This window comes from Piliocolobus tephrosceles, chromosome 9 (assembly GCF_002776525.5).
Source record: "Piliocolobus tephrosceles isolate RC106 chromosome 9, ASM277652v3, whole genome shotgun sequence".
Classification (NCBI taxonomy): Eukaryota; Metazoa; Chordata; class Mammalia; order Primates; family Cercopithecidae; genus Piliocolobus; species Piliocolobus tephrosceles.
In genome coordinates this window covers 78907276-78928251 of record NC_045442.1, presented here as the reverse complement: position 1 = coordinate 78928251, position 20976 = coordinate 78907276, and the positions used below count along the sequence as shown (strand labels likewise).

Below are 20976 nucleotides of genomic sequence, written 5' to 3'. Positions count from 1 at the left end.
CGCCAATTCCAGTATAAAGATGTTCCACAAATTTCTAATTAACTCTCAACACTTCCAACAATACAACCACCAACTTAACATCTATCTCTCAAATATGTCAAAAACATCCCAAATCAACACTTTTATAAGTATTTGCTGAACGAATGGGTGAATGGATAAATTAATACAAGTAAGTATATAATTATTATCACAATAAACATTCATGTATAAAGCAAGTATTCATATCCACATCATATAAGAGAAAAAGTCTGAATTTAACAGAATCCAAGGAAGCAGATGAACTTTGATTCAAATTTAGATCTTCTCAATTTCCCTAACTCTAAATCCTGAGTGTCTTTCCATCCATATACTAGGATGCATATTGAACCTTATGAAATGTTCTTTCTTCATTTAATGTATAACCATAGACTCAGAGAATTAGGTCTAATTTTGAATACAATTGTCTTTGACTATAAAAATAATGCCCATGGAAGGCATTATAATGCTTTAAAACATACACCATTCACTGCAAATACTTTAAAGGAAACATTTTAATTTTATGAATAAAAATATTTAATAGCCCACACTCCAAATTGAAATTGACACCAAAATGTATCCAAAGGAATCATCTCACAAAAGGAAGGGGACTTAGAAAAAAAATAAAAAAATGACATATAAAAACCATTGTTTTTTATCCTTTATTGAGTGTTTGCCATGTTGCAGACATTATGCTAAGCAATTTATATGTGCAGGAAAACAGAACCTATTATTATCCCTATTTTACAGATATGAAAATTGAGAATTAGAGGAAATAATCAAAGCCAGGAACCAAATACAACTTCTGTATTATTCCAGACACTGCATTTAACATTAAATTGCCTTTCCAATAAGTAGTTAATTATTTCATTTTGAGCCATTACTTAGTGAAAACTCGACGAGAGTATTTTTTTTCCTACTAATAGCATCTGATAATGAGACATTTCAATTATAATCAGATGGAGAAGGAAAGCACTATGTACATTATACAGCTTAGCATTTCCAGGATATTAAACAAGCAAATTGTTTAGTCTTACCCATGAATTCAATCCCCAAGTGGTCTGCTACACCAAAGTCAGCATGGAAGAAAGGGGAAGAGAAAAAGAGAAAAAGGTTAGAAAAACTCTACACATGAAAATCAGTGCTCATAACACTAACCCTCCAAGGCAAGGAATGTGCCTCAATTTTAACCCCTATGTTTGCTTAGAAAAGATACATTACAGATCACCAAGAGTAGAGTTGCTCTGAACACTGCTGGGTATTTCCCCAAAGCCTCTGAGCTATAGCTTAGATTTTAGATGAACTAATATTGCATAAATTATGAAGAATGCTAAGTATACATTTAGCGAAGAAAGAAAACAAAAATTGTTATATACCATGAACATCTGGCACTAATATTCTTTTCAGAACCCATACTATTTTATGTGGAATAACTATTTGTTCATCATGAATTTATTTCAACCTCCTTAATAAAATAAAAGTGAATAAGCAAGGAACTTCTGCATGACAGGCCCTAATCAGGTGTACGTTACCTCCACAAAAAAGCAATGATATTGGACTTTTTTTTCTCTCTCTCTCTCACTTTTTAGAGGGGGAAACTGTGCTTCAGTGAGATTAAAACTCTTACATAGGTTACAAAATCTGAGACAGTTCCAGGGCACAGATTTGGTTGATCTGACCATTAAGCCCCATGACTATTTGAATTAACAGGCCATCCTACCAAACACAAATGGTAGCTGTGTCCATGTCTGTTCTATGTGCATACAGAATGCAGACCATCTTGACCGGCTAATATCTGCCTGATCAGCAGAGCAATGAACTGTACTGGGCTGGGCCCTAGCATTGAACCTCAGATGTTCCTCTATTTAAATGGTTCTGTTTTAATCATTCAGTTATTCACTCATTCACTTTTATAACTGATTGCATTCATTAATAATTTTTTTCTGTTGCCATAATATTTGTCTGAAGTGAGAATAAGGGAAAAATCTATGGCTGCCATTGTAATTGTTTCCAAGACTAATTGCTGGGCTTCCTTTTATGAATTCTATGTTTAGCAAATAAGCTTTTCCTTTTAGAAAATATGCATCTAGTTACCTTGATTTCAAAGCCTTTTGTGTTTGTAAATAGGTCATTTAAAAAGTTTATTTAGAAAAACATAAATATATACACAGCATAAAATTTATCATTAAAACCATGTTTAAACTCAATGTAATTAATTAGTAGGTTAGTGCAAAAGTAATTGTGGTTTTTGCCATTACTTTTGTTAACCTGATACATTGACAATGCTGTACAACCACCACCACTTTTTTCCCAAATTCTTCCATCACCCCAATCAGAAAGTCTTTGACCCTTAATCCATAATTCCTCATTCATCCCTCCTCCTAGCCCTTGGTAACTTCTAATCTACTTTCTATCCCTATCAATTTGCCTTATGAACTGTTCACATTTACTTATATAAAGAAAGATGGTGACAATGTTTCTAAAAAGTAGATGCATTTGTTTTTTTCCCGGGCATTTCTTGACTGCTTACTCTGTGGTCATCATACACATGGTGATAGATATCAGGCACACTTTCATGTAAAGAAAGGATTCTTGTTCTCAAGTAGCTCAGAAATGAATGAAAGACCATAGAGAAAAAGCTATGGTCATTCTTTGTCATAAGTGCTATAATGGAAAAGCAGAAAATATGAAGAGGCCATGGACCCATAAACTTGTTGCTAGGAGGGAGAGAATGTGCAATACAAAGAGCAAAGTTTGTACAAACTCATCAAAGAGTGGGCGAAGGTTATGAATAGACAATTCTCAAAAGAAGACATTTATGTGGCCAAAAAACATATGAGAAGAAGCTCATTATCACTGGTCATTAGAGAAATGCAAATCAAAATCACAATGAGATACCATCTCATGCATGCCAGTTAGGATGGTGATCATTAAAAAGTCAAGAAACAACAGATGCTGGAGAGAATGTGGAGAAATAGGAACACTTTTACACTGTTGTTGGGAGTGTAATTAGTTCAACCATTGTAGAAGGCAGTGTGGCGATTCCTCAGGGATCTAGAACAAGAAATACCATTTGACTCAGCAATCCCATTATTGGGTATATACCCAAAGGATTATAAGTCATTCTGCTATAAAGATACATGCATAGGTATGTTAATTTCAGCACTATTTACAATAGTAAACACCATAAAATATTATGCAGTTATAAAAAAGAATGAGTTCATATCCTTTGTAGGGACATGGATGAAACTGGAATCCATCATTCTCAGCAAAATAACACAGGAACAGAAAACTGAATACCACATGTTCTCACTCATAAGTGGGAGTTGAACAATGAAAATACATGAACACAGGGAGGGGAACATCACAAACTGGGGCCTGCTGGGGGGTAAGGGGCAAAGGGAGAGAGAGCATTAGGACAAATACATAATGCATGCAGGGCTTAAAACCTACATGACAGGTTGATAGGTGCACCAAACCACAATTGCACATGTATACCTATGTAACAAACCTGCACGTTCTGCACATGTATCCCAGAACTTAAAGTAAAATAAAATAAAATAAAAAAGAATGAAGTTTGTAGAAAAGTTGGCAAGACCATTGTCAGTACTTGTTCAGGTCATTGACTTCTCTGCACGTAAGGTTTTGAGAGCGAATCCCAAGTAAGAGTAGACAAAGAAGTTTATATCAAAGTGAAAGTATTGCAAAATGAGGTGCAACAAACTTCTTTGTCTACTCTTACTTGGGATTCGCTCTCAAAATCTGAGAGGGAGAGTGGGCTGCTCAAAGAGAGAGATAGCCCCTAGTGTCTTGAAGGGAATTTCCTTTATGGAAACTGTACAGACACATTCATAAAATACTGGTGAGGTCAAGTATGTAAAGGTGGATCTGTGGTTAGTACATACACTCAGGATCTACATACTCTAACACATATCGCATGTATCATTAGCATATAAAATCTCCCTCTAAGGGTGTGTTTTTTGACATTAAAATGAGAAAAATATTACTATAAGCTAAACCTTGAGTCTAGCTACCCATGTGGAACACTGGAGGAGTCTCTCCCTGTCTCCCAATGCCCAGCAGGCAGAAATTTGTAGCTAATAGCTTCTTGTGCTTTTGGTGCTGATTGATTGGAGACTGGGGAAGTTATATCAGAAATAAGGGACTTTTGTTCTCTTTTCCAAGCCCATACTGAGTATCAGGAACTTGGAACCATCTGGCAGTCTGTTGGTATTCGGTAGGACCGCTTATCTTACAAAACAATTAGGTGCTGATACATGACAGTGCAAGGGGAAAGAGACAGCTATAAAAGTGGCCCGTTGGGCTTTACACACAGGACAAGTAAGTATGAGTCCTACCCTTACTTATCCTGCCTCAAGATCATGTTTTCATTCTTATGCAAATAGGAAGCTTCATGACTGTAGTACCTAGGACATTGCAAAGAGACTAGAGTTGTGGCATTTAAAATAAGGATTACCTATCATTATACTAAAAATAATATTTTTAAAAGGCTGGGAATAAAAGCTAAACTTTTTCATATAGAGAGAAGAGGAGGTTGCAGGAAGGAAACCAGGAGAGGCAAGTGTATAGAAATCAGGTCAGGGAGCAGAGGACCTGAAATAGTGGACCACAGGTGTTCCATGACATGAGTGGGCAGTCAGAAAGTCTTTAGATTCAGCCTGTTTGAACAAGAACTTTCCGGTGGAGCTGAGATGGCTCAGAATTGGCTGCCTATCATCTGTTTTGCTGGCAGATGTAACCCAGACATGGCCTGTCTTCCTTCTTCCATGACCTTCAGTGCTCTGCCTCCGGATGTGACAAGGGATCTGGAGCATCGGGCTTTGTGAATCTGTAGATTGTGCTAAGAAATGAGTGGCATGTTGGATTAATGGAGGGCCAATCTGAATGCTTTGAGATCTCAGTACATTCGTGACCAGCAGCAGAGACAGAAATCAGAATTTGGAAATTTTTCAAACACCAAATAGGATAAGTAGAAATCATCTTAAGGGAAAGAAAATCTGTCCTCTTTCAGCATAACAGAAAAGTTATCCAATTATTAGAGTTGTTAACTTTCAGAAATACTCTCAAGCAAGATGGCATTTATATTTTTGTATTTTAATGGGAAATTATTTATTTTTTTATAATAGCTTATTCATGGAAACTGACACCACTGAACATACAAATAAAAAGTTAACTCTAATGTAAACTACCTTTCTCTTTCTCTCACTTTCTTTCTCATGCGTATACACACACAGACACACACACACATGCTTCCATTGTTATATTAAAATGTTAAACACTGTGATCATTATTGCAGGGTTTAAGACAGGATTTGGTTCATATGGAAGAATCAATGAAAATCCATGAAGAACAGATGACAAAAAAGCAATTAATGTTGTCATTTGAGTCATACACAGATCATAAACCACACTATTTCTCATAACCCTTCACTGGCTATTTCTCAAAGCAAACAGCGTGCCCAGGGATATTGATGCCTGCAGGAAAACATCAAGTGAGACAGGGGAAGATTAATTAATTAATAGTTTATTCGTTCACTCAGCAAACTATGTGTCAAGTACTGCACAGATATTAGGGTGAACGAAGAGGCACATAGCTTAAGCAAGAACAGTTTGATTTTATCTATGACATACATATATTTGAACATATAACTTCCTTCCTTTGAACACTTCAAAACTTTTATTTGTAAAATTAGCATCTGATTTGGAACACTCCCACCTTTGGAGTATACAGTAGTGGATAACATTTACTGAGCACCTACTGTGTACCAGGAACTGCTTTAAATATTATCTCACAGCAATTTATAAGATCGTTGTAATGCTCATTTTACATGTAAGAAACGGAAGCACAGAGAGGGGAACTTTCTCTAAACCAGCTTGCCCGTAAGTGCTGGGAACATGATGGAGCCTAGGCCAGCTTGGCTTTTAGCTACCAGTTATACTCAAAGTTTACTTATCCCCTTTCTATGAAGAAAAAGCTAATTTTTACAAAATTATCAGGTAATGAGATCTTCAGGGAGGAATTATTTAATCCACTTAAGAGAACAAGTTGTTTTCAAGTATCCTCAGGCAGAGTAGAAGCACCACTTACTTACTTTCTCACCCCTAGTTTATTGATGAAGTGCCAAATATAAGCTAGGTAGCAGGGCAGACAAAGGAAGACAACTGTTATCTGTCTCCAAGGAGTCCAACTGGGAAATCATTAATACTTTTTCATTGGTTACCAGGGAAATTTCTTCACAATGAGGCTGGCCTAGTTGAAGTTACTTGCTTGCACATACAGCAAGCAATATATAAAATGTTGAGTCTGAAAATATGCCCAACAGTGAACCAAATGATCTTACAACTGGCAACATACTTAATAAATGCCAGCAGCTCTGCTGCAGAGCTGAAACATTCTTCAGATTTGAGGACTAGGTACCCGCCTAGTGAGACAAAATGAATGTTTTTATTTTTAACACCAAAAATTCCTGGAAAACACTTGGAAATTTGAAGCCCACATTTTTTAATTAACAAAAATTATATAAATTTAAGGTGTACAAATAGATATTTTTAAATACATATATATTGTGGAATGGCTAAATCAGGTTAATTAACATGTGCACTCACATACTTATCTTTATGTGGTGAGAACATTTAAAATGTACTCTGTTAGCAAGTACATTGTTATTAACTATAGTTGCCGCATTGTACAATATTTCTCTTGAACGTTTTCTTCTTATCTAACCACTAACTGAAATTTAAGGCCCGAGTGTTTCTAAAGTATTCACAATTCTGTGTGACCGAACAATTCAAAACCTCTTGTTTATATGCTGACACAAAAGGGGCTGCCCCCAGGTGGGCAGGCTGCAACAGAGCAAGCGAAAACATCATTGACTTGATTCCAATCTCAGGATGCCACCTTCAGCTTGTTACCCGGCCTATGAACAGGAACTCACCGCAATGCAGCCCTGGGACAAAGCAACCCAATGTGGGTTTCAGCATCAGCCCTGTGCTAAAAGTAACCGAGCGAGGTGATTCTGATCATACAAGAGTCCCAAATGTGATAATTTAAACCCTGGTCTATGGGATAATTTAAACCCTGGTCTATGGGATATGGAAGCACGTTCCAGGAAAATATTAATCTGTGTTTTAAAAAGTTAGACTACTGGCCGGGTGTGGTGGCTCACACCTGTGATCCCAGCACTTTGGGAGGCCAAGGCGGGCAGATCACGAGGTCAGGAGATGGAGACCATCCTGGCTAACACAGTGAAACCCCGTCTCTGCTAAAAATACAAAAAATTAGCCAGGCATGGTGGCGGGCGCCTGTAGTCCCAGCTACTCGGGAGGCTGAGGCAGGAGAATGGCGTGAACCCGGGAGGCGGAGCTTGCAGTGAGTGGAGATAGCGCCACTGCACTCCAGCCTGGGCGACAGAGGGAGACTTTGTCTCAAAAAAATAAAATAAAATAAAATAAATAAAAAAGAAAGAAAGAAAGGAAAAACCAAAACAAACAAACAAACAAAAAATTAGGCTACTGCCTTGAAGTTAAATGGGCTTCTCTGCTGCAAGAATCCCCCAATTCCCTCCTAGGTGTGTGGAGAGTCTACGGGCAGTAGTTCAGTGACAGCATTTCTAACTTGATGAAAGCAGTCACGTTGTGATGGAGCGCCCAGTGGAACTAGTGATATAAGGTACCTGCTCTGGGAAATACTTGCCATAGGAGTGTGGAGCAAACCACCCACTCAGTTACAAAACGTGTCAGTCATAAATGCTTTATCTTAATAACGGAACTGAAATCTGTCATTCTGTAGATTCCACCCACAGATCCCTGTCAAGTAACTTTTTCACTGGTGACACTCTAGGTAGAGGTAGGTCCATTGCAACTGAGAAGACTAAATAGGTTTGGTGAGGAAGGCAAGTTGGGTCTTGAACATTTGCTAACCATAACACCTAAGCTCATCATGCTCTAGTAGCTTCTAAAATCACTGTAAAGAAATGTAATTGTCTCAGGTATCAACAGGGGGTCTGTGTATTCTTCTTGCTCTGAGATGAGAGTATGGACAAGATGCTGAGATGTCCTATGTTGAGACATTGCCCTGCATGTCCCAGTTTATTACAGCAAAACAGGCAAGCTAGGAAAGGCTGGAGTAGACTTTAAGATTTCTGATTGGGGGGGAGAAAGGAATGGGACTGGCTCTGGCTGTAGTTGCTGAGAGAAGCTGCAGGCTGGAAAACAAAACATGAGATGCACAGAATATATACATTTCAAAAAGTTAAAGGGTCAAAGGGCAGGGGAATAGGGTTTGACAAAGGCTTCCAGAGCATAGGGCTGTGTCAACAAGGGAAGTGACACTTGGTGGTATAAGAGAATATGGCAGCAGGAAGGAATGTGGCAGCCAGATCTGAATGCCTTTGGCCTTAAGTGCCACAGTGAGAAAGGGGCACAGGGAACTGTCAAGAGTGTGAGCACACTCCTGGTGAGCGAGGCAGAAAAGGTCCTTTCCAGGAGCTGTTTTCAATCTTAGAACGTCTGTCCTAAAAGGAAAGGGATATTATCACTTCATCCTTTTTCTGACATTTTATCCTGAGTGCAAGATTTAGGATGTTAATTACAGGGTTGATTTTAAACTTCATGCTCCCTTTATGAAATTATGCTAAGTCATTAAATACAGAATTTCATTTTTATGGGCATGTATATTTAATTTTAGATTTTCACATGTTCACAAATAAAAAGTGGAAGGTAAAAAATCATATTAATCAAAAGAAATTAATATTTCTCTCAATATCTCTTAGAAGTAATTCCTGCTAATTGTTTTATGTTCTTTCTAGTCTTCCTTCCGTAAATGTAAAATAAACTAAATGTCAATTTTACACAAAATCATCCTGTTTTATGTGCCTAAATCAGGAGTCTATCTGTGGCCACTGCAGCTCTATAATCCCAATCTCCCACACTCAACTTCCATCACATCAGAACTGACAGCTTTTTCCACTGTGGAGAGTAGGTCACGACATTATTACTGTGGTCAGCCTCACACCAGACAGGCCATCTGTCATGCAGGAGGCAAAACCACTTTTCTAGAAAAGCACATAGCCCCAGTCTCCTTTCTCAGGGCTGTGTTACAGAGGATGGTCTCTTTACTTTTCTTCCCCAAAGCTCCACTGCTGATACCTGAATTTAATAATCTCTTATCATCCTCTAAATAAGAATGTTGATTTGTATCAAAGGATGGGGAGAAGCAGGCAGCCATGGAGACTGCACCCCATGATGATGTACAGCAAACTCAAGATGAGCACTCTGCTCTGCAACGTGAAATAGCATGACAAGGTTTCAGCTGAGGTTAAGGAGAGATCATTTGCTTAGGCTGCTCCTCAGAGATGGATTTTGACTAAATAACGGGTAGAATTTTGCAGTGCAAACATCTTGGAGCATTAGACTGAAATCTTATTCCATTTTTGCAATTGCTGATTAAAGGATTTAATAAGAATTACCATTATAGAGAAGAATTCTTCATTCGAGAACAAAATACTTCTTTATTGCTTCTGTCACTAGTGATAGTAACTGCGTACAGTTGAATACACTAGAGTTCCTGCTCTTGAGACTCACATGTGTCCCTCAGGATCTTCTCATGTTTAATCAACTTTCTAAAATTCTTACATTTTGTCACTGGGCACTTCTACACATATCCTTTTTTTTTTTTTTTTTTTTTTTTTTTGAGACAGAGTCTCATTCTGTCTTCCAGGCTGAAGTGCAATGGCACAATCTCGACTCACTGCATTCTGTGCCTCCCAGGTTTAAGGGATTCTCCTGCCTCAGCCTCCCAAGTAGCTGGGATTACAGACACATGCCACCACGCCCAGCTAATTTTTGTATTTTTAGTAGAGACAGCATTTTGTCATGTTGGTCAGGCTGGTCTCAAACTCCTGGCCTTAAGTGATCTGCCAGCCTTGGCCTCCCAAAGTGCTGGGATTACAGGTGTGAGCCACTGTGCCCAGCTCACATATCTTTGTATCTAATTTTTAAAATTAGACTGTAAAGTAGTGCAACTGAGCCCCATTGAACAATTGAAAAAAAGAAGCTTCTGTGAAAAACTGAAGGGCATATTTGCAGATTCCTAGATTCCTAGGATGGGAAAAAATCTGAAATCCCAGGACTGAAGGGTAGTTGTTTCTTTTTCTCACTCTTTCATCACTCCACCCTATCACAGAGTCTGACATTTTGTGGACACTCAGTATGTATTTATTGCATGAGTAAAAATGCCATCTGGTTAAGCTCTCAGCATGTGACATCTATATGTCTTTCAGAGCATATCCAGCCTGTTCTCTGTCACTTCTGAGTTTTTGATGATTCCAAGCAACATGACACCTCTGCTGGCAACTCATTCAATATTGAAAAATGATATCCACAAATGTTTCCAAAAACTCCCCCAAATCAAAGTACATTCAAATGCTACTCACTTGAATCTATAATTCTGGAATCCAGAAAACACTAGATTATTATCCAAGAAGGTCCAACTGATGGCTGTCTTTGCTATGTAAATTTTTGTATATAATTTAGGATTCACTTGAGTAAGTGATCCACTATCAGAAAAAATTTAAATTTTCCATGGTGACTAAAATGCTATTATATATGCTATTTAACACTTGTTCCCCTTAGCAACATCAATTTAATCAATCTTTGTAATAGCTGCCACGTGTTCTGTTTTTTTTCTATCTTTTCAGCTTCAATCTTTATAAGTATCAATGAAGGCACACGGCTGGACATGGTGGCTCACACCTGTAATCTTAGCACTTTGGGAGGCCGAGGAAGGCAAATCACTTGAGCCCAGGAGTTTGAGACCTGCCTGGACAACATAAATAAACTCCATCTCTACAAAAATATAAAAATCAGCCGGGCATGGTGGTGTGTGCTTAAGGTTCCAGCTACCAGGAAGGCTGAGGTGGGAGGATGGCTTGAGCCTGCAAAGTTGAGGTTGCAGTGAGCCCAGATAGTGCCACTGCCCTCCAGCCTGGGCAACAGAGTGACACTGTCTCTTAAAAAAAAAAAAAAAAAAAAAAGACACACAGAAGTGTTCACCGGTAATAGATGGAAGGGTTAGAATAAAATAGGGGAAAGTCTACTCAAAAAAGAGAAAGAAATGAAAGGAAAGAAAGAAGGATTACATGGCCAACCGCCATGTGTTCACGTATGTGTTTGCAGTTATCATACTGATGATTGACGCCTTGGTTCACAAATTGTTATAATACCATGCTTTTATTCACACTTCTAAATTCAAATTGCAATATCGTCACGATGAACACTAGTTCACAAATGATAGACATATTTTAAGAAACATCGCTCTGAGCTGCACTCCACTAAAGAAAAACCAAAGACAACTCACCCCCACTTCCCATCATGGATAACACCTTGTGACATGAAGGTACTAGAAGAGGAACCCCCTGCTGCCCATCTGTCTAAGACAGAGGAACCAAACAGAAAGGCTACCCAAGGGGTCCAGGTAGAGTATTCTTAGTCCTGGACCAACTGCTCAAGATATTTATCTAGAGCAGCCAAATACTGTAATGTAGTGGATATGGTAGAAAGTCTCTTTACTGATGACTTAAGAAAAGAGAAGGTCCATGGCAAGAATGCAGTGAAAATAATTCATTCTAACAAGGCAAGTTGAGGCCCTAACCAGGAGGAGGTACTCTTAGGTTAGGACTCAGGAAATTAGGCAGCAACTGATACCATCAAGAAATTGTGTGAGGTAAGACAAGATGAACTCATGTTTTTTAAAAAAATTATTTTGTTAACTGCTCTTCAAGTTAGGCTCATATTTAGTGGCAAGGCATCGTAGCTTCTGAAGTTGGGCTTGTCCATCGTTAAAGCCTGGTTGGCTTTGTTTACTGTATTTTGTTTTATACAATGGTGTCTGCTTATGTGGAAAAGATCATTCTTCAAATGCAGAAGGTATCTGGCTATTTAAAGTTCTCTCATAGGAAATCATTGAAAGATTAAAAAACAAAAAACAAAGCACAACCTTTTCTCCCCTTTCCCCCAAAACTCCAAGCATTCTGTTCTGCTCATACTCCCCGAAATAGATCCCTATACACAACACACATCATCTTTTTGTTCCTGCCATTCCATTAGCTTAAATATCTCTCCTGATGAACTCCCAAGTCTTCCTCTAAAGAACTCTTCCCATCTTTCAAGGCCTAATTCCTCTGGAAGCTATCTCTGATTTCCTGAAATAATGTTACCTGCTCTACTTTTCTATGAGTCATGATGGGATCTCCATTTAGCATGCAGAATTATTATGCCTTGGATTGTAACTAGTAGTGATAGATCTGTATCATAGTAAATTAGGTGAACTGTGATTTTCTTCCACTTCTAGTGCCTTTCCAATAGCATATGGCAAGTGAATGCTTATTGAATCTTTTTGCATAATCCCACCAATTTTCTTTCTCATTGTACGTATACTTTCGGGAAGTATAAATCTCAATAAAATTGGCATAGAAGGGACATTCCTCAAAGTCATAAAAGCCATTTATGGCAAACCCACAGCCAGCTTCATACTGAATGGGGAAAAGTTGAAAGCATTCCCCCTGAGAACTGGAACAAGACAAGGATGCACACTCTCACCACTTCTATTCAACAAAGTATGGGAAGTCCTAACCAGAGCAATCAGACAAGAGAAAGAAATAAAGGGCACCCACATCAGCAAAGAGGAAGTCAAACTGTTGCTGTTTGCCAATAATATGACTGTATACCTAGAAAACCCTAAAAATGCATCCAAAGAGCGCCTAGAACTGATAAATGAATTTAGCAAAGTTTCAGGATACAAAATTAATGTACACAAATCAGTAGCACTGCTATACACCAACAGCAATCAAGCTGACAATCAAATAAAAAACTCAACCCCTTTTACAAGAGCCACAAAAAAATAAAAAAATAAAAAATAATAAATAAATAAGATACTTAGGAATATACCTAACCAAGGAGATGAAAGACCTCTACAAGGAAACCCACAAAACACTGCTGAAAGAAATTGTAGATGACACAAACAAATGGAAACACATCCCATGCTCATGAATGGGTAGAATCAATATTGTGAAAATGACCATACTGCCAAAAGCAATCTACAAACTCAATGCAATTCCCATCACAATATCACCATCATTCTTCACAGAACTAGAAAAAATAGTCCTAAAATTCATATGAAACCAAAAAAGAGCCCACATAGCCAAAGCAAAACTAAGCAAAAACTTTATACTAATTTCTGCTAGTGCTTTCATTCAGGCCATCTTTGGCGCCATAATTTTCCAGATTTTCTGGGCATTTCCAAAAGATGTCCATTAACATACACACATACACACACTCCATATTTGGAATTATATAATTTATTGCTCATTGAATTGCAAATCACCTACAGTGGGGTGGAGGAAGGTAAAAATCCTTCCTTACCCTATTCTAACACCTCAGTCAAACCAGGCCATCATGCAAGTGACTACTCCAATAAAAAGATATTTTAAACGTCTTCTTTTAAAAAGAAAAAAATCAGGGAGGGTTGACTGCAATGGAGGAAACTATTATCTAATAATTAGTTGGGAACTCAGTTGAATCCAGGCATTTTAAAGTCTTACCCTCATGCTCCCACTACCTTCTCCTCTAGTCTTAATAACTTTCTATGTGTATTTTCAAGATATTTGACTGGAAATAATTACTCCACTTGGCACCCTATTAGTGTGATAACCTTTTCAATGTGGTCTGCTGAAGTCAGAAGCTAAGTATGGATGAATTTAGAAATTTCTAATTTTACATCACTTAGCCATTACCAAGGCAAACGAATAGAATCTACAACATCCTTCCTTGACGCTACCATCTACGTATTATAGGTTTGGGAATCTGAATGACATCCTCCTCCCTTATCCTCATAGCATCCTTGCTAGTGATGGTATTTTATAGATGAGAAAACTGAATTTCAGAGAGGTGAGCTAATTTTCTTTCTTTTCTTAAATAGCTGTATTTTATTTTATTATTATTAATTTTTAAATTTTACTTTAAGTTCTGGCATACACGTGCTGAATGTGCAGGCTTGTTGCATAGGTTTACATGTGCCATGGTGGTTTGCTGCACCTGTCAACCTGTCATCTAGGTTTTAAGCTCCGTGTGCATTAGGTATTTGTCCTACTGTTCTCCCTCTCCTTTCCCCCCAAGCCCCTGACAGGCCCGGGTGTGTGATGTTCCCCTCCCTGTGTCCATGTGTTCTCATTGTTTCACTCCCACTTATGAGTGCTAATTTTCTTAAGATACAAAGTATCTTACTTTGTTAAAGCACGCAGGCTTCACCCACAGAAAACTTTCCACCTTGTTTAGTGTTCCCTGTCCATTAGTGATGCTGCAGCCCTATCCTGCTTCTCCAGTGCTATCCCCACATTCCCTTTCCAATTCCAAAGTCCCGCCTTGCTCGTATGCAGTCTGGTAAGCTTCATTTGTATCGACTCACTTCAAGTAAAACCAGTGCTGGAATGCATATCTTTTCCTACAGAGGATCACTACTACAAATGGTCTTTTATGGAATGTTTTACATCTATATACTCTGAGTTTCATCACATTCCACTCTAATTATTATAGTCATTAGTTTGCTTGCCCATCTCCAAGTGACTGTAAGCAATTTAATTAAATGATTTGCTTAATTTTTCTTTATATCGTAGATTTCAGGACAATTCCTGGCACAGATCAAGCATATGAACAAATTAAAAAAGAAAAAAAAAAAAAAAAAAAAAACCCTAAATAGCTGCATGGACTTTTGAACTTTTGTTCAAAGTGATCTCTCTTATCTGTAGTTCCTTCTCTCCTGTATCCCTTCTTCCATTGCCTTAGGAAAGGGAGATCTTCGCAATAAAAAGAGAGAGAAAAATATTTGAGGTTATCCAATCCTTAGCCCAGAAGAAATAAAGGTACAGAATAATAGATTTCATGGTATAGACAAAGGAGCAGATGTCCTTTGCAGACTAATACACTAAAGATTTTCTAGGTGTAGGTAACAAATGGAAAAAAATCCAAAATGTCTGGGAGAAGACCTTCAGCAATAAATATGCACGCTGCTGCTGCTAAGTCATGCATTTCTTTCCCTGCCTCCTGCTCCAATGAGAAAATAAAACAAGAATCGTCAATGCCACAGAGAATCTGCCCAACCCCCAAGCTCTGCGTCCTCCAAGAGCATCAATGCTTAGGCCCCGCATAAGTCACGCCTCTTCCCAAAGTTTGATGCAAACCCCAGGAAGCTGGAATTAGATAAACAAACTGTATCTACACTTTTCTCTAAGCCAGTGAAATGTAACTTTAAATAGAAATTTAGAAAATTTAAATAATAAAAAATCATAATACAGCTTAAGTTTTTAAGGCTTAATCAAGGCACTCAATCTATTAACTTTACATTACTTAACTCACGGAAAACCTACAGCAACGTTATAAAGTGCGTTCTATTTTTATTCCCATTTTAGAGATGCAGCTGAAGCATGGGTTAACTAATTTCTTCAACTTGTAACAAAAAGTGCTGGGATTCAAACTCAGGTGATAAGCTTCAAGTTTTTACCCTTTGATTTCAGTACATCTATGGCCAATTACCACATATCCACCCCTCATTTTGTAGACTGAGATTTGTTCCTGCTGCAAAATTAGGAAGATATTTAATTCACTTACTATATTTCAAAATTAGATACAATCTCACTGAACTCAATGTTTTCATATTATCTTTACATTTTACTTTATTTTAAACTTGTCTTTTTTAAAATTGGCATTTTTGTTGCTCTTAAAAAATTTGGAGTCTAAAATAAAGTAATTTGTATGGCAACTAAACAAAATATTTAAACAGCTAGGTGCAAATAATTTTTCAACCAATTTTTAAGTTTTCATGCTGTTAAGCACTTACTATTGGATCATTCTTGCTACCAGCATTTGATATTATTAAACCAAACAATTTTATTTGGTGTCAATTTAGTTTGAATTTTTGTTTTAAGTAATTTTTCTTTTTTCAGGTTGATAGATGGATGGTGAATCCAAGATGAATTCAAAGCTGTATGAGATTTAAATAAAACCTTTCCCCCGTTGTTCAAATTGAGCTTTTGATAGAGGAAATGAAATTCATTTGCTCATCGCAGGGACCAAAGGTGACAGCAGCACGCTGGGGACCAGAAATGTCAATCAAAGATATGAGTGGGAGAAGTGAATCTTGTAATGACTGATAATCTCATTGCCCTGGATAACTGCATGGCTACAGCAAGACAAATTCTCTTCTGTACCAACTTCATCTGTTCCTTCCAGTGCTAATATTCAATGCCCCCTCTAAGGTTCTTCTTCTAAGTGCAAACTCCGTGAAGTATCCTCTAGAAAACTTGTCTCTATTCCTCTCTCAAGCATTTCTTTGTATATGCAATGCTTTGTCTAACTGTTCACTTAGCCCCTCATGTCTTCCACCAACAAGCTGGTTCAAGCCAACCACTTCTCTTACCTGCATGGTTTTACTACAGAAGCCTCCTCCCTGATTTCTCTGCTTCCACCTTTGCTCCCTGCCTACAGTCTCTTTCCACACAGCCCAGAGAGATCCCTTTAAAACTTAAGTCAGATCACACTATCCCTTTGCTTGAACATCCCTCCCATGGTATCTCATCTTCAGAACAGAAGCCAAAGTCACCGTCAGAATCTAAAATGGACCTGTACAATCTATTCCTCTATTAACTCTCTGACCACACTCCTCTTACCATTCCCCTCTCCCTTACTCCATCCAATTCAGTCACATTAACCTCTTAGCAGTTTTTCTAACCAAAATGCGTTCTTCTTCCTCAGAGACATGGGTTGGCTGCTGCACCTGCCTGTAATGCTCTTCTTTCAGACATTTACAAAGTTCAACCTCTCACCTTCTTTCACTCCTGATGGCATCTTATCAGAGGTCATATCATATAAAGCAGCACTTCCTATCCTCCTCACCCTTCTTTTCTTTACTCCTAACAATTTACTACCATATAAAGAATACCCATGTCTCTCTGGTAATTTTCTATTTCCTTTTCTGCTCCACACTAGAGTGTAAAGCTCTGTGAGGCAGGGGCTTCACCATGTGTTAATTATCTAGGGCTTCCATAACAAAGCACCAGAAAGTAGAGGGTTTAAACAAAAGTAATGCATCCGCTCCCAGTTCTGGAGGGTGGAAGTCTGAAATCAAGGTGTCAGCAGTGTTTGTTCCATCTCAGGATTGTGAGGCAGAATCTGTCCTATGTCACTCTCCTAGCTTCTGATGGTTTGCTGGCAATGTTTCCTGTTCCTTGGCTTGTAGAAGCATTGCCCTGATCTCTCCCTTCATCTTTACATGGTGTTCTCCCTGCGCGCATGTCTGTGTCCAAATTTTCCCTTTTGATAAGGATATCAGTTATATTTGATTAGCACCCATGCTAAAGACCCCATTGTAACTTGATTACCTGTTTAAAGACCCCCATCTCCAAATAAGATAATTGGAGTTACCAGTATTAGGACTTGTATTAGTCCGTCCTCACACTGCTAACAAAGATGTAACCGAGAATGGGTAATTTATAAAGAAAAAGAGATTTAATGGACTCACAGTTCCACATGGCTAGGAAGGCCTCACAATCGTGGCAGAAGGCAAAGGAGGAACAAAGGCACATCTTACATAGCGGCAGGCAAGAGAACATGTGCAAGGGAACCACCCTTTATAAAACTCTCAGATCTCATGAGACTTATTCACTATCATGAGAACAGCATGGGAAAATCCACTCCCATGATGCAATTGTCTCCCACTGGGTCCCTCCCACCACGATATGTGGGGATTATGGGAACTACAGTTCAGGATGAAATTTGGGTGGGAGACAGCCAAACCATATCATTCTGCCTCCCACCCTTCCCAAATCTCATGTCCTCATAATTCATAACACAACCATGCCCTTCCAACAGTTTCCCAAAGTCTTTACTTATTTCAGCATTAACTCAGAAGTGCACAATCCAAAGTCCCATCTGAGACAAGGCAAGTCCCTTCTACCTATGAGCCTGTAAAATCAAAAGCAAGTTAGTTACTTCCTAGATACAATGTGGGTACAGGCATTGGGTAAATACACCCCTTCCAAATGGGAGAAATTGACCAAAATGAAGGAGCTACAGGCCCCATGCAAGTCCAAAATCCAGAAGGGCAGTCAAATAATAAAGCTCCAAAATGATCTCATTTGAACCCATGTCTCACATCTGGGTCACCTTGATGCAAGAGTTGGGTTCCCATGGTCTTGGGCAGGACGTAACATATAAATCTTTAGAAGACAAAATTTAAGCCACAAGGATGTATTTGTGTTGTTTTATTCATTGTATCTATGACATCCAACACAATGTCTGGTATAAAGTAGGTTCTCAACAAATATTTTTTACTGACTCAATGAAATTCATCATATTGAAATGCAGCAATGGCCAATTTATCCATTCATACATTTCCAGCTCCCTGTGACCTTTGTGTCAAACTCACAACTCTAATACAAACTACTTTTTTGACTGCCATGCTTTTTTCTCTGCATATATGTTTATCTGTTATTGCCAAATAAAATCAAATTTTAATTAGTTATTTAAATTTAGCAAATATTTACTCAATGACTACTCTATAACATGCTCTGTGAACCCTTGTGAGGATATTAGAATAAATAAAATTTTAAAACCTTGTCAAATTCTGTGAGCTCAAAATACAATTTCAAAATCCAAATTTAGCCAGCATCTCAAGGTTTCTATTGATACAACCCTGTACTAAGCACTGGGAATCCGAAAGTGTTGAAGACATTGTCGGTGCCCTAAATAAGTTTTCAGTCTCGGGTAAGGAAATGCAATGCCCACCATCAAAAGCATAGAACCATCTGACTGAAGTATTCATGACATACACATTTTTCTGAAAATTACCATCTGAAAATATCTGGCTTGATGGTACCTAAAGGAACGTGATACAGTGGGAAAAGAAACTAGCATTTAATTGTATGGGGTTTCATACCAGACTGTACAAAAGATATTAGCATTTAATTATATGGGCTTTCATACCAGACTGAACCTTTCAGTAACCATGTTTGACTATAGGTAAGTTACTTAATATTTCTATGTTTCAGTTTCTCATCTGTTGAAGAAATGAAATGCATATGATTTATAAAACAATTAAATTAGATAATATATCTAATTTTGTAGACACTGCTATTTGCCTACTTGATATCTACTCTCCACCATACCACATCTATTCAAAGTGTCAATGTAGCCAACTAAAATCCTGAATTTTGCAGCCTTCCTTCTGCCATTTAGGGTGGTCATGTGACATAGCGCTGTTTTATAAGACTGGAGCAGATAATTTCCTAATGGGGCTTTCAGCAAAGCTCTTTCTAAGGGGAGAGATTTAATTGCCACATGCCATTTGCTGGGTGCCCTCTTTCTTCAGCCTGGGGGATGGACAGAGCAGCCTTCCTGCAATTTGAAGGCAGCTGCATGAGTTTGGAGAGCCACATGCTACAATGGTAGATGAGAAGAACTTAAGGAACTGGATCTCTGATGAGTCTGCAGTGCTGTAACAGCCCCAGACTCCTACACCTCTGTACTTCTCACAACTTCAGAAAAATAAAACCCACAATTTACTCAAACCATGGTTTCATTGGGTTTTCTGGCTCTTGCAGCCCACCATTATCTTAATTGCTAAAAGCACAAGCACAATGTCGCTCATAGGAGGTATGTATTTTGTATATTCTATGTGGTTCTGTTTGCATCAGAACTCCAAAACCAAACTACTGCAGAATTTATGTAATGAGAACTTTAGATGTACATTGTTTATAAGTGGATATATTTTTCCTAGAAATGAAGTATTTAGAAGTTATTATACCCCATTATATGTAATTCTTACAATCATGTATTTGTTTTATTGTCTTCATATTGTACACACATACCATCTTGACATTACTCTCAAAATCTTCTATTTGTGCTGATTGTTCTGCTTTTTCAAGCAGAGAATCTTCTACCTTTGAATTTTTAGCAGTCCTTCATAAATGAACATTAAACAGCTTTCTTCTTTGAATTCTGTTTGATACTGAAAAATAATCATCATTCAGAGATCCCATAAAGTAAGCTCTATTTGTTTCATACAAATGCATTTTTAAAATGCATTTTAATAAGTCTGTGGAGAGCAGCAGCATCATCTGCTATTATAATTCCCCAAATTTCAGAATGCTGAAATTAAATACTCTCTTAGCATTGCAGGTTGTATTATTTTCTCTTCCAGGGAGGCTTCAAGTTTCTTTTCTTCTGAATCTTGTGCCAAGTTTGTTTGCTATCTCTTTTTCTCTTGTAGCCAAAATCCGCTGGTTAGAAAAAAGCCTCGTAAGTGTTCTGCTCAATACAGAGTATTCATTCAGAGCATAGTGGTACCTGCTGCATAGCTAAAAATATGATTTAAAGTTCTCTAAGCTGTCCTGAATCTATAATCCCACCCATGAAACAGGATGGAAATGCTAGGAGGACATTCATCTCTTCAGGGGTAATGATGAAGTATGGTTCAACCAGATGGTGTTTCTCAACTATAGACTATTGACAATCTATATCAGAACCAGCTACAGTGCATGCTAAAAATGCAAATTCTATGAGCTGTAGGTTTAATAAATTCCCAGGGTTACTCTTAAGCACTTTAAGTTTGAGGTCTGCTCACTTCTCAGTGTGCTATATGTGTGTATGTATTTATGGTAGCTTAAAGGTTAGGTTGCATTAACATTCCTTCTTAGTTGTTTTTGTGAATGAATTTCACAGAAATTTTCAAGGTAGATAAAACAAAATATCCACTGTGTTGTATCTTTCATTTTATTTATTTTTTTCCTTTTGTTAAAATATTTATCCTCTTCCATGTCTACTTTTCTCCCTCACATGTCACAAAGGCTTGAGACAAATGTTCCATTGACATATTTTTCTTTTTTTTTTTCTA

The 20976-nt window shown here is 37.9% G+C and overlaps 1 protein-coding gene across 9 annotated transcripts in view; it reads right to left on the bottom strand.

The window, feature by feature from the left end:
* The window catches only part of NRG3 (neuregulin 3), a 1116221-nt gene that overhangs the window by 128438 nt on the left and 966807 nt on the right, over positions 1-20976 (bottom strand). For 7 of the 9 annotated variants that reach the window (XM_031936195.1, XM_026455768.2, XM_026455769.2 and 4 more), the window contains one exon: positions 1053-1079. In XM_031936195.1, coding sequence (XP_031792055.1) covers positions 1053-1079 — 27 coding nt within the window. The remainder of the gene's footprint in view (positions 1-1052; positions 1080-20976) is intronic. The other 2 variants (XM_031936193.1, XM_026455770.1) reach the window with 1 other exon arrangement.